Below are 14,294 nucleotides of genomic sequence, written 5' to 3'. Positions count from 1 at the left end.
GCAATCTAACAGAGATGCTGAATGTTGTGCTATAGCAGTATAATGTTGACTGCATTGGAACACATTCACAATGATGCCCCTGTTATTAGCTATCAGTTAAAGGTTGATGAGGCTCTTTAGGGGATATTTGACATGTATTCCCTGTGTGGGTGTATTGTTGTTCGTGTTTGTTGTTAGAGGCCGAGACGAGTCTCAGAGAGAAAATGCAATTCATCCACAAATAAGGGAATATACCCAGGCAGACTCCCTGCCATAGTCTGCCAACAACAATTCCTTCACAGTGATGTTTAAATCCACTTTCCTGCCCAAACAGCCACTCTCTCGGCTCTAATCCACTCAGTTACAGGAGCAGATTATTTAGGAGAAGGAGAAATAGGATCCTCCTCCTCCTTGGTAACATTCTTATTCCTCTTTTAATCCCTTTGTTCTAATTTAACAGGCATGCCATTACCTGGCTGATAAACTCTCACCCTCGTACCCTGAAATTGTTCTCCAATGTCATGTTTTATACTGTGTCTAGTCTAGTCATGCCTGTATTACTGGATGATGGCTCTTTGAGAACTATTTCATGTTTGGCAAAGAATCATTTGAAGAGCACTGATTTTCTTTTCATGCTATCAAATGTTTTATTTGAGTTGGCTCTAGTTTTGTCAGAACTACTCTCGTTGATGCCATAATGGGAAGCAAAGAGTGACAGTGAGGGTTGCTGCTATATGATTACATGTTCAAAAGGCAAACTTTGCATTCCTCCTTCTCTTCAGAAATGTAGCAGATATTGGATATGGCTAACCATATGCTGTGAGACTTGTCTCTTGATATATTGACATTGAGAATGAGATGAAGATGGAGGAGAGCAGGGTAAATCCACAGGCAGGCAGGGAGGATGGTAATTCTGCTGGACTGGAGATTACGAGGGCAGCCCTCCTGTGAGCTATCACATTTGCCTCAACTCCAGCTGACTGCTGCCAGAAGCACTTTCACCCAATTAAGGTGATGGTGATTAGATCAAACAGCCCTCTGTCTCCCTTTATCCCTCTCTGCCTCCTCCTCCTCTGTCCCTTTCTCCCTCTCTCTCTCCCTCCCCATCTCCTCCCATCTCTCTCTCTTTCTTTCTCCGTCATTCCCTCCTCGTCTCAGCCTCTCCAGGTACAGCAGGTGTGATGGTCACATTTCCTTCCCCATTCTCACTCAGGTGGGTGGGAGTGAGGGAAGGAAGGGTCTCTTTTATCCACTCTTTGCTGGACTTCATTGCCTCCGTGTGAGAGCTGAGGTGAATTGATCTACCCGTGTATTTTCATGTTTCAGGCCATGAGTTTTTAGCCAGAGGGGGAACAATTGGTATGTTTCAAGGCCTGCATGCATGAATAAAAGTTCCCAGAGTCTCATTACATTTTCAAAACTTATCTCACGCAGCTCCAGAGTGTTGTTCAATTTAGATTTCCTTTTCAGAATCCCTTACACCTACACAATAGAAAAGAGGGCCAGTGGAAAACAACAACTGTGAGAATAAAAAAAATCAATAGTATCTCCCATTAGATATTCCCCCCCATTGAATCAGGAACACTTTGATCGCTCCGAAAAATGTTAAGTGTACGGGTCAATTCATTTCAAAATGTCTCACAAAATTACATTTTACATTTCTCAAAACTACTCTCTAATCTTACGTGAGACAGAGGAGGAAAGACAGACAGAAAAAGAGAGACAGATATCACATAAAATAAAACAGAAAAGTCTTAAATCAACCCTGAAAATCTTAAACAAAGAAAAGGATGCTGTAGACAGCAGTAGCTGCAGTCAGAATACATATCAAGCTGACTAAATGTGCCATATGCTCAATTTAACAAGGAAAGTAATAGTAGTGTGATCATGTACATTTATATACTTGATACTTCTTATCAACTTCTTCTACACTGCATGAATTTTCCTAGTAGATCTCGAAAGGAAAACCTACATAAACCTAAAAACGTACGCTGCATTTGTTCTTGGACTGACAGCTCAAGACTCACAGGTCTTCAGTAAAAGTCAGGACATGTTATATCTTTCTGTGTATCAGATATAAAGTGCCTCTTCTATGGGCTAAAGATATTGCCTTTTTAATGTCCCCCCATTCAGATAGCAGATCTGTGTAGCATATAGACCTTGAGCAACCCAGCTGCTCTGCGGCAGAGCGAGAGCGTGTCTCCACTTTCTACAGGAACTACACATACACTTCTACACGGAAGTCGTGGGCTCAGGCAGGATCAGTACTATGGTCCTGAAGGGTCTGTTCTTTCTCTTCCAGACAGGGCTGAAAAACAACCACACTCATACAGTGGCTACAGTATATGTCATAATGGAGAAACAGAGAAAGAGAGAGAGAGAAACAGATATGGAGAGAATTCTGAGTACAGCCCGCGGTGACAGCATAGAGCAAAGGAGACTGGTCCAGAGGAGAGGGATGGCAGAGAGAGACAGGCAGATGGATTGATAACATCTCACATTTCATATTGCGGTGTGTATGTGTGTCTGTGTGTGAGGAAAGGTACAGTATATACTGATAGCACTATCTGTAACAGCCTGTGTATTAAAAGTTATCATGCTGTAATCTGATTTATATCATTGTAAGATATTTATGATACCTTTACTACTCTACATGTATGTAACTCTTCATATATGACCCTGTGTAGATATAAAGGTAACAGGCTGCGATACATGTTTTTTTTTTAAGTGTGTGATACATTACAACTATAGAAAATACATATATACTGTCCCATTCAACTGGGACATGACAGAGGAGGACGTGTCATTGTCAAGCCCGGAGATGTTTCCATGTCCAGCTAAAAAGACAGATCATTGCGTTTCTAAATTCTGTCTAAATCCAGAACCAAGAATTCGTTTTTTAAACTTCTATGTCCTCTCCATCCTGAATTTTTAATGTATTGATGCCTGTCACCTGTCTTGTGTAATTGATTGCAACTGATCTGTGTTGAAGATACCCTTAACTATCTGTTTATCTTTCTCTTCCTGTCTCTTCTCCTTTTTCTATTCTCTCCTTTCAGGCCTGTAAATTTTGCTGAAATCTACTGTAGTCTACATGCAACACTGAAGAGAAACAACATATCTCCCCTACGTGACCAAGCCTAAGGAAAGAGAAGACCTCTCACCATAACGACAACAACTAGCAAACAATTAAAAAAATACAGTTCAGACTGGACCTCTGTGGTACTGAGCTTCTTGGGTGTCCCAACGATATGTCACCCATCCGTGGCCCCAGGCTCCCCACCAGGTTTTAGTTACCCCCTCCCCCCTTCATCTCTACCTCACCCGTCTCTATGTCCATTACCGCCCCTAGGCTCTGTTCCCCCTCACCTGAACAGTTGTCGTTGCCCCTGGTCTTCTCCCTTGCCCGTCCCTCTCCCACTCCTTGCCCGCCTGTCTTCTCCCTCCATCGCTGTGTTGTCATGGACACCACCGCCTAAATGGACTCTTTCGCTGGGAAAGGAAATACTGCATAGTCTGAGCTACTGGATACTGGATGGGGAAAACCATTTACTTTTTGATGTATTACTTTATTTTATCTTGTTTCCTACTATAATGAGAGACAAACGCCAGTTTTTGTCTGCAGTGGTTGTGGTCTCTGTGGGCAAAATGGTAGCCATAAGCCTTCTCAAGTCAGATGTTTCTGGAGTCTTTTTTGATTTATTTTGTTTCTATTGCATTAGTTGTCATGGAGTGGAAAACAATATCTTTATAGTAATGGTGTTAAACTTTTAAAAAAGTACACTATATATATTTTATTTTTTACCATTGTACAAATATATTAATTAACCTATGTACTTGGACTGAAGGCTCTTCAATTACCCTTACAGAAAAAAAAATGAAACCTTTTTGTGGACTTTAGGCACTATTTCTAATGCTATCGATGTGTTTCCTATTTTTTATGTAAATCAATTTTTGGGGTTGGAACCAAAATAAATGATTGTTCAATCGTTTCATTCGGAACAGAACAATTTTTTGTTGTTGTCCCATTCCACTGTTCCGACCAGCAAAATAAAGTTCTGTACCAGTTCAAACCCCCAAAAAGTAACAATTTATATTGTTCCTTTTCTGATTATTTTTTTTGCATTCAGCTCAACATTAAATTACTTCACCAATCAGGGCGTATAGAGCAGCTTGCTATGCGTGAGATGCGACAGAAATTTTGTGGCTGCTTCTTGGCTCCTGCGGCCTTTGTGACCTTGAGGTCGTTGAACCTCACGGTCTTGCTGAGTGGTCGGCACTCTCCGGCGGTAACAATGTGGCTTGAAGCGTTGAGCATCTTGATATGATACGCATTATCTGGATTAGGCCCACAGAAATATACCTGCTAGGGATCGGCTTCAATGGAGGAACTTTAGAGAGTGGGCTTAACGTTGGACCAGAGCTAGCTACCAGAATTATACCTGCTAGGGATCGGCTTCAATGGAGGAACTTTAGAGAGTGGGCTTAATGTTGGACCAGAGCTAGCTACCAGTTAATAAATCCAATGTGAAACGTAATAAATATTGCATCCTTAACTAGTATTGAAAAAGTGAATCGCTTCTTTCTAATCTAAAATCCCTCCCTAATTTCTGAATCATGCTTATAATGTCAGTAGGCTACAGTAGTGGGAGGGGCAGGTAGCCTGCGCACACACTGGCAAAGATTTTCAGCTGGCAAATATGTTCAGCTGGCAGGGAGACTCTGGAATACATTTCTGAGGGACAGAGTGAGGGCTTTGCATAGGCGCTTTGTTGCATTTATACCGAAAAAAATGCCCGGAATGTAAAGGAACGTTTAACTGGTTCCCATGCTTTTCAAATTACGGTTCTGTTCCGGAACAGTATAGATCACTTTCGTTCCCTGTTCTGATTCTGTTCCTTGAAACCTGAACCGGTTCCAACCCCCGATCTGGAGTTTTCATTTGCTTTGAAGATTGGTTATCTGTCTGCCTTGTGTTACATGGTCTTGTTTGTACCACTAGAACCCCCCCCCCCCACCCGAGTCACACAAAGAGGTCAAGGAAAGCTATTGAATTGGTGGTTTGTTTTTTGCGCTCGTAAAAAAAAAGTGTGTATGGTTTGTGTGGAAGACCCCATGATTCATGATAAAGCAAAGAAAAATGTGATATTTTGAATGAGTTATGTCTGTCTTTTGCACTAATTTAATAAAGCTGTTACTGTAATTCCCATCACTATACATGTTATTGTTTGTGTGAGCCCCATTGATTGACTTACAGGGCTAGTAAGTGTGTTTGCCAACTGGTTTTGCCAGCAAAATGGAGACTCAAGGTCACTCTCTAACGGGCCCAGAAACCATATCTAAACAAAATGTGGGGCCCTCCGCAATGCGGAGATATGGTTTCTGGGCCCGTTAGAGGTCGCCCCATAGAACAACATGTAGCTTTTAAGCAAATTCTCTGGAATTCTACACATTTTTCCATGGGCAGAGTAAACATTTTGCATTTTTTAAATGTATTTCATGCAATTCTACTCATTTTGCCATGGGGAGGAGAGAGAACCTTGCCATTTTAAAGCTAGTTTCCTGCAATTCTACGTATTTTGCCATGTGATGGAGAGAACATTTAGCTGTTTTAAAGCTAATTTCCTGCAATTGTGAAGATGTTCATATGATATCTGTGTGAGAGTGACTAACAGAATCAATGGGGGAAGTTTTCAAGATAATTTCCTGCAATTCTTAACATTTTGCCATGACTTATGCCATCATGTACATATGCTATCTGTGTGAGAATGACTAACAAAATCAATGGCAGCCCACATGAGGTCAGAGACCCTGGGCATGTGCCTTGCGGTCAGTAATTTAATAGCTACAGATGAAATAACTTAAGATGAACTTCACAGGGTAATAAAAGTGCATGGTGATCTTGTTGCAATACATTTTGAGGGTCTGATTCTGGTGACATGATGATCGATCAAATCTAAATATTCATATCCATATTCTTATCCATAATAATCCCATCATGTAGACTAGCCTACCTACACAGCCTACCTTACAGTATCTGCGAGCTGTTGGCTCGAGCACACGTGCCAAGACCAGAGTAGGCACATTTACTATTTAACCCAGCAGTTTTTGTGACAAAACTATCAGTAGAGTTGAAAATATAATGGATACACATTACACTTTAGATTTTTATTCGGTACATGAAATCTTAAAACCTGTTGCGACTCTAGGGGCAGTATTTTCATTTTTGGAAAAAAACATGGCCGTTTTAAACGGAATATATTTTGTCAGGACAAGATGCTAGAATATGCATATAATTGACAGCTTTGGATAGAAAACACTCTAACGTTTCCAAAACTGTAAAGACATTGTCTGTGAGTATAACAGAACTGATGTTGCAGGCGAAAGCCTGAGAAAAATCCAATCCGGAAGTGCCCCATATTTTGAAAGTGCTGCATTCAAATGAGTCCCTATTGAGGTGTGAATGCCCTATCAACCAGCTTACGCTTTCTACGTATTCCCCAAGTGGTCTACAGCATTGTGACGTAGTTTTACACATTTATGTTGAAGAATAGCCGTAGGCGGCTACATTGCGTAAGTGGTCACATGGTGGCTCCGAGAGAGATTCTCGCGTAAAATACAGAGGTAGCCATTACTCCAATCGGTCCTACTGAAAAATGTATTGTCCCGACGGATATATTATCGAATAGATTTTAGAAAAACACCTTGAGGATTGATTATAAACAACGTTTGCCATGTTTCTGTCAATATTATGGAGCTAATTTGCAATATTTTTCGCTGTTTTCGGGCGATTTCTCAGCCAAACATAAAGAACAAACGGAGCTATTTCGCCTACAAAAATAATATTTTGGGAAAAAATGAACTTTGGCTATCTACCTGGGAGTCTCGTGAGTGAAAACATCCGAAGCTCATCAAAGGTAAACAATTGAATTTGATTGCTTTTCTGATTTCCGTGACCAAGTTACCTGCTGCTAGCTGGACAAAATGCTATGCTAGGCTATCGATAAATTTACACAAATGCTTGTCTAGCTTTGGCTGTAAAGCATATTTTGAAAATCTGAGATGACAGGGTGATTAACAAAAGGCTAAGCTGTGTCTCAATATATTTCATTTGTGATTTTCATGAATAGGAATATTTTCTAGGGATATTTATGTCCGTTGTGTTATGCTAATTAGTTTCAAGCGATGATTACACTCCCGCATGCGGGTTTGGGAGTCACAAGACTTAAGTGAAAAAGTACATTTTGTGTTCACTATGTCAACACACACTGATTTTAACTTCTTGCGACTCCAAACCCGTATCCGGGAGCGTAATCATAGCATCAAGCTCATTACCATAACGCAACGTTTCCTATTCATGAAAATCGCAAATGAAATGAAATAAATATATTGAAACACAAGCCTAGCCTTTTGTTAACAACACTGTCATCTCAGATTTTCAAAATATGCTTTTCAACCAAAGCTACACAAGCATTTGTGTAAGAGTATTGATAGCCTAGCATAGCATTAAGCTTAGTATTCAGCAGGCAACATTTTCACAAAAACAAGAAAAGCATTCAAATAAAATCATTTACCTTTGAAGAACTTCGGATGTTTTCAATGACGAGACTCTCAGTTAGATAGCAAATGTTAATTTTTTCCAAAAATATTATTTGTGTAGGAGAAATAGCTCCGTTTTGTTCATCACGTTTGGCTGAGAAAAACCCGAAAATGCAGTCACTACAACGCCAAACTTTTTTTCCAAATTAGCTCCATAATATCGACAGAAACATGGCAAACGTTGTTTAGAATCAATCCTCAAGGTGTTTTTCACATATCTATTTGATGATAAATCATTCGTGGCAGTTGGTTTCTCATCAGAAGCAAACGGAAAAATACTGCAGCTGGAGATTACGCAATAATTGCGACGGAGGACACCAAGCGACCACCAGGTAGATGTAGGCTCTTATGGTCAATCTTCCAATGATATGCCTACAAATACGTCACAATGCTGCAGACACCTTGGGGATAACGTGGAAAACGTAAGCTGACTCCTAGCTCCTCCACAGCCATATAAGGAGTCATTGCCATGAGGCGGTTTAAAAAAATGCGACACTTCCTGATTGGATTTTTATCTGTTTTTTTTCTGTAACATCAGTTCTGTGGCATTCACAGACAATATCTTTGCAGTTTTGGAAACGTCAGAGTGTTTTCTTTCCAAAGCTGTCAATTATATGCATAGCATCTTTTCGTGACAAAATATCTTGTTTAAAACGGGAATGTTTTTCAAAAATTAAAATAGCGCCCCCTATATCCAAGAAGTTAATCGCAACTAGTCTGTTTGGTCACACCACTGGTGGGAAAATGTGCATATTTTCCTTTTGCAGATTTTAGAATATTCGCACGAAAATCTGTCGCCAATTGGATGGAGACCTAGCTACTGACTGACATAACAAAAGGAAAACTGCTGTTGCACTACCAAATTTAGAAATGGCATATTGTGTATTCTACTATCCTAACTAACAGTAAGGCCTATCTATATTCAATCAGATCAATCTTTAACCGGCGATAGCTAAAACCTGCATAGCTGATGTTTTGGCTGTGTTGGAGGTGTAACTGTATTGGATGTGTCAAATAGGGGAACAGCTGCTTGTTATCATTGTACCGATGTCACTCGTCCCACTCCTGTTAGAAATTCAGAACGGAAAAGTGTAGGCAATATAGAAATAATTAAGCTCAGATTGAAAATTGTTACATTAAATAATGAGGATTTCTATAGCCTAATCAAGTTGTAGATTACATCTCACATTCCAGTGATTCGACTTGTAAACAAGGCTGCATGGGTTTCTCTTATTGTGGCTCTCTGCAGCCAATGACAATGCCAGCTTTACGTAAAATGCCAGGAGAAGGTTGTGGACACTTGTGGATTTCCCAGCTCTAACGCAGTTCTGCCTTCCACCTCGGATCTGATTGAATAGGGTCCTTAGTTCATCATATCACTGATATTACAATAGTCCAAACACAGAATTTCTATTCTTGTTATTCTCAGATACTGAGACTGAAGTGAGTTTGTCAGATATTCTCAGACCTAAAAAGTTGTCTAATGTTGATGACTCTTACTGAGTCTCTGGCTTTTAGATGAATGTTATGCTAATTTATACAGACAGTACAATACAGTACAGTACATAGCAAAAAATCCTAGGTCTCTCTAAATACTGTATGTCATGACCAAGCAAGCTAACGTTAGCTAGCTAGCTAGTTCACCTGCTGACATTACCCTAATATTAGCTAGCCCAGATAACTTACTTGGCTAACTAGCTAGCTAGCCACCTCCACACATAGTGACATAAATGTGCTAACATTAGCCATAACAGCTATAATCATCGGGTTGTGGTTAGCCATGTAGCTAACTAGCTAACTTAGCTTGACTTGATTGGCCTGTATTGGCGCGATGCATGATTTGGTCACTGACAATGAGCAGTTTTTTCTGGCTCCGAGAGGCTCTCGCAAACCTTCCTTGCCCGCATGATCTAATATTATAGATAGCCTACAAAATTCTACCCTGTAACGGATGTTTTTAAAAGGCAGCAAAATGCAATACTTAATTCAAAACATACTTAATTAAGTACAAGTAAAATTATTGACTTTGAAAAATACAAGTACTAAGACTAAATCAAATCAAACTGTATTTAAAGTGCATTTAAAGTTTGATTTGAAGTAGTCCTATTCTATAACTTAGATTTTTGGTTTAGATGTTGACATGAATCCAATATATCAATTGTTAATTTATAGACGAACTGGAATTAAAGCCAGACTAAGTCAATGGCAGAGATAGAACGATCCAAGCAGAGGATACATTTCCTTTAAATCAAAATCAAATCAAATCAAATTTTATTTGTCACATACACATGGTTAGCAGATGTTAATGCAAGTGTAGCGAAATGCTTGTGCTTCTAGTTCCGACAATGCATTAATAACCAACGAGTAATCTAACCTAACAATTTCCCACAAGTGTAAAGGGATGAAGAATATGTACATAAAAATAATTGAATGAGTGAAGGTACAGAACGGCATAGGCAAGATGCAGTAGATGCTATAGAGTACAGGAAATACATATGAGATGAGTAATGTAGGCTATGTAAACATTATATTAAGTGGCATTGTTTAAAGTAGCGAGTGATACATTTTTACATCAAATTTTCCATTACTAAAGTGGCTGGAGTTGAGTCAGTATGTTGGCAGCAGTCTCTCAATGTTAGTGGTGGCTGGATAACAGTCTGATGGCCTTGAGATCGAAGCTGTTTTTCAGTCTCTCAGTCCCTGCTTTGATGCACCTGTACTGACCTCGCCTTCTGGATGATAGCAGGGTGAACAGGCAGTGGCTCGGGTGGTTGTTGTCCTTGATGATCTTTTTGTCCTTCCTGTGACATTGGGTGGTGTAGGTGTCCTGGAGGGCAGGTAGTTTGCCCCCAGTGATGCGTTGTGCAGACCTCACTACCCTCTGGAGAGCCTTACGGTTGTGGGCTGAGCAGTTGTCGTACCAGGCGGTGATACAGCCCGACAGGATGCTCTCAATTGCATCTGTAAAAGTTTGTGAGTGCTTTTGGTGACAAGCCAAATTTCTTCAGCCTTCTGAGGTTGAAGAGGAGCTGCTGCGCCTTCTTCACCACACTGTCTGTGTGGGTGGACCAATTCAGTTTGTCCATGATGTGTACGCCGAGGAACTTAAAACGTACTACCCTCTCCACTACTGTCCTGTCGATGTGGATAGGGGGGTGCTCCCTCTGCTGTTTCCTGAAGTCCACGATCATCTCCTTTGTTTTGTTGATGTTGAGTGTGAGGTTATTTTCCTGACACCACACTCCGAGGGCCCTCACCTCCTCCCTGTAGGCCGTCTCGTCGTTGTTGGTAATCAAGCCTACCACTGTAGTGCCATCTGCAAACTTGATGAATGAGTTGGAGGCGTGCATGGCCACGCAGTCCTGGGTGAACAGGGAGACGTTCTAGACGACCAATTCTCATTGCTTTTAGCCGTACCCTTATCCTACTCCTCCTCTTTTCCTCTGGTGATGTAGAGGTGAATCCAGGCCCTGCAGTGCCTAGCTCCACTCCTATTCCCCAGGCGCTCTCTTTTGATGACTTCTGTAACCGTAATGGCCTTGGTTTCATGCATGTTAACATTAGAAGCCGTCTCCCTAAGTTTGTTTTATTCACTGCTTTAGCACACTCTGCCAACCCGGATGTTCTAGCTGTGTCTGAATCCTGGCTTAGGAAGACCACCAAAAATTCTGAAATTTTCATCCCAAACTACAACATTTTCAGACTAGATAGAACTGGCAAAGGGGGCGGTGTTGCAATCTACTGCAAAGATAGCCTGCAGAGTTCTGTCCTACTATCCAGGTCTGTACCTGTTGTAACTTTAATGTGTTACAGAGTTAATGTTTAAGTTAATTCATTGAGGATTATCTAAAGATATTTCTTTACAGGTATTTACATATGTAATTGTATTGGTTAGTATTGAATTACGCTTTTGACTGCAAGTTCCAGAATGCCTTGCGACAGGAATGAGAGAGATAACGCGCCAGTTATGTGCAGGTGCAAGGTGATTAAGCTGATTTTCCGCTAGCATCTTACCTGCATTGCTCTGTTGAATCTAAAGTTGTTAAATGTAACGTGAACAAGTATTATTACTAAAAGAAGCTTTCATATCAAACCCGACGTCCCGAGTCATTACTTTGAAGACAGTTAATCTAAAAGTACCCAAACAATTTGAACTTCTACTTTTAAAAATCCACCTCTCTAAAAACAAGTCTCTCACCGTTGCCGCCTGCTATAGACCACCCTCTGCCCCCAGCTGTGCTCTGGACACGATATGTGAACTGATTGCCCCCCATCTATCTTCAGAGCTCGTTCTGCTAGGCGACATAAACTGGAACATGCTTAACCTCTTAAGTCGACCCTCTACTTTTTTGAACATTCTGTTAAAAATCGCGCAACATTTCAGCGCCCTGCTACTCATGCCAGGAATATAGTATATGCATTTGCTTAGTCTGTGTGGATAGAAAACACTCAGACGTTTAAAAAACTGGTTGAATCACTGCTGTGGCTTTACCAGAACGGCATTTACATCGAAAAGCACAGGAAAAACTGATCACTGAAAATGGGAAAATATATCCATGCGCTACTTGAACCCATTGATAAACGTGAACCACAATTAATTGACTGAGGTTGCAGTACCTACAGCTTCCACACGGTGTCTAGAGTCTTGTCATTTCCCTTCGAGTTTTTTCTTGGTCAAACACATACAGGACACCGTATCTCCTCCGGTCTAGGACCGGATATTTTCGTTGAGTTTCTAGCCGGACATTTTTCCAGACGGACAGCTAATGATCTTTACATCGCCTCCTGATGAATTTTAACGCTTATTAACGTTTACTAATACCTAAAGTTGCATTACAAACGTATTTCGAAGTGTTTTGTGAAAGTTTATCGTCGACTTTTTGAATTTTAAAAAATGACGTTACGTTTTGAAACGATGTTTTTTTCGTTTATCACACAGTCTACATATAACGATATCTAGGCTTTATATGGACCGATTTAATCGAAATAAAGACCCAATAGTGTTTATGGGACATCTAGGAGTGCCAACAAAGAAGATGGTGAAAGGTAATGACTGTTTTCTATTTTATTGTGCGGTTTGTGTAACGCCGAAATGCTAATTATTTTGTTTACGTCCCCTGCGGGTCTTTTGGGGTGTTACATGCTATCAGATAATAGCTTCTCATGCTTTCGCCGAAAAGCATTTTAAAAATCTGACTTGTTGCCTGGATTCACAACGAGTGTAGCTTTAATTCGATACCCTGCATGTGTATTTTAATGAACGTTTGAGTTTTAACTAATACTATTAGCATTTAGCGTAGTGCATTTTCATTTCCAGAGCTCTAGTTGGGACGCAAGCGTCCCGAGTAGAAGCAAGAGGTTATCAAAAGGCTAAGCTTGAGAGCAAATAGATTGATTTCATTTCATTTGCGATTTTCATGAATAGTTAACGTTGCGTTATGCTAATGAGCTTGCGGATAGATTTACACAATCCTGGATACAGGTTATTTTCGTAGCTAAACGTGACGCAGAAAACGGAGCGATTTATCCTAAACAAATAATCTTTCAGGAAAAACTGAACATTTGCTATCTAACTAGGAGTCTCCTCATTGAAAACATCCGAAGTTCTTCAAAGGTAAATGATTTTATTTGAATGCTTTTCTGTTTTTTGTGAAAATGTTGCCTGATGAATGCTAACGCTAAATGCTACGCTAGCTATCAATAGCTATCAATACTGTTACACAAATGCTTGTTTTGCTATGGTTGAGAAGCATATTTTGAAAATCTGAGATGACAGTGTTGGTAACAAAAGGCTAAGCTTGAGAGCTAGCATATTGATTTCACTTCATTTGCGATTTTCATGAATAGTTAACGTTGCGTTATGGTAATGGGCTTGAGGCTGTAGTCACGATCCCGGATCCGGGATGGCTCGACGCAAGAAGTTAACAAGTCCAATCAGCAAATGAAAGATAAACATCTTGTTAATCTACCCATCGTGTCCGATTTTTTAAATGTTTTAAAGCGAAAACACAACATATATTTATGTTAGATGACCACCAAATTCAAAAACACACACAGCCATTTTTCACAGTCACAAAAGCATAAATATAGATAAAATGAATCACTAACCTTTGATTATCTCCATCAGATGACACTCATAGGACATCATGTTATACATGTATTGTGTGTTTCATTAGATAATGTGCATATATATATATATATATATATATATATATATATATATATATATATATGTATATATGTATATAGAAATCTCAGTTTACATTGGCGCGTTATGTGCAGTAATGTTTTGATTCCAAAACAGCCGGTGATTTTGCAGAAATACTCACAATAAACATTGATAAAAGATGCAAGTGTTATTCACTGAATTAAAGATAAATGTATCCTCTATGCAACCGTTGTGTCAGATTTTTTTTTTTACTTTACGGAAAAAGAATAATCTGAGAACGGCGCTCAGAACCCAAAGAAATAGCCGCCATTTTGGCATCAACAGAAGCTACAAAAAACACTATAAATATGAACTTACCTTTGAATATCTTCATCAGAAGGCAGTTCCAGGAATCCCAGTTCGACAATAAATGACTGATTTGTTCGATAAAGTTCCAAAAAGCCCATAATTTAGCCACTTGTTGTTAGCTTGTTCAGCCCAGCATTCAACCCTCAAAAAGCACGAGCAATTCCTCCAGACAAAAACTCAAAAAGTTCCGTTACAGGTC

The 14,294-nt window shown here is 39.9% G+C and overlaps 1 protein-coding gene across 1 annotated transcript in view; it reads left to right on the top strand.

The window, feature by feature from the left end:
- The window catches only part of LOC115109350 (cadherin-13-like), a 635,591-nt gene extending 630,400 nt beyond the window's left edge, over nucleotides 1-5,191 (top strand). The window contains exon 15 of the mRNA XM_029634155.2: nucleotides 3,039-5,191. Within this exon, the coding sequence (XP_029490015.1) occupies nucleotides 3,039-3,046 (8 nt within the window). The 3' untranslated portion in view covers nucleotides 3,047-5,191. The remainder of the gene's footprint in view (nucleotides 1-3,038) is intronic.
- The last annotated feature ends 9,103 nt before the right edge of the window (nucleotides 5,192-14,294 follow it).

This window comes from Oncorhynchus nerka, linkage group LG25, assembly GCF_034236695.1.
Source record: "Oncorhynchus nerka isolate Pitt River linkage group LG25, Oner_Uvic_2.0, whole genome shotgun sequence".
Classification (NCBI taxonomy): Eukaryota; Metazoa; Chordata; class Actinopteri; order Salmoniformes; family Salmonidae; genus Oncorhynchus; species Oncorhynchus nerka.
The sequence above is the reverse complement of the archived record's forward strand: the minus strand, read 5'-3'. Positions and strand labels throughout refer to the sequence as shown.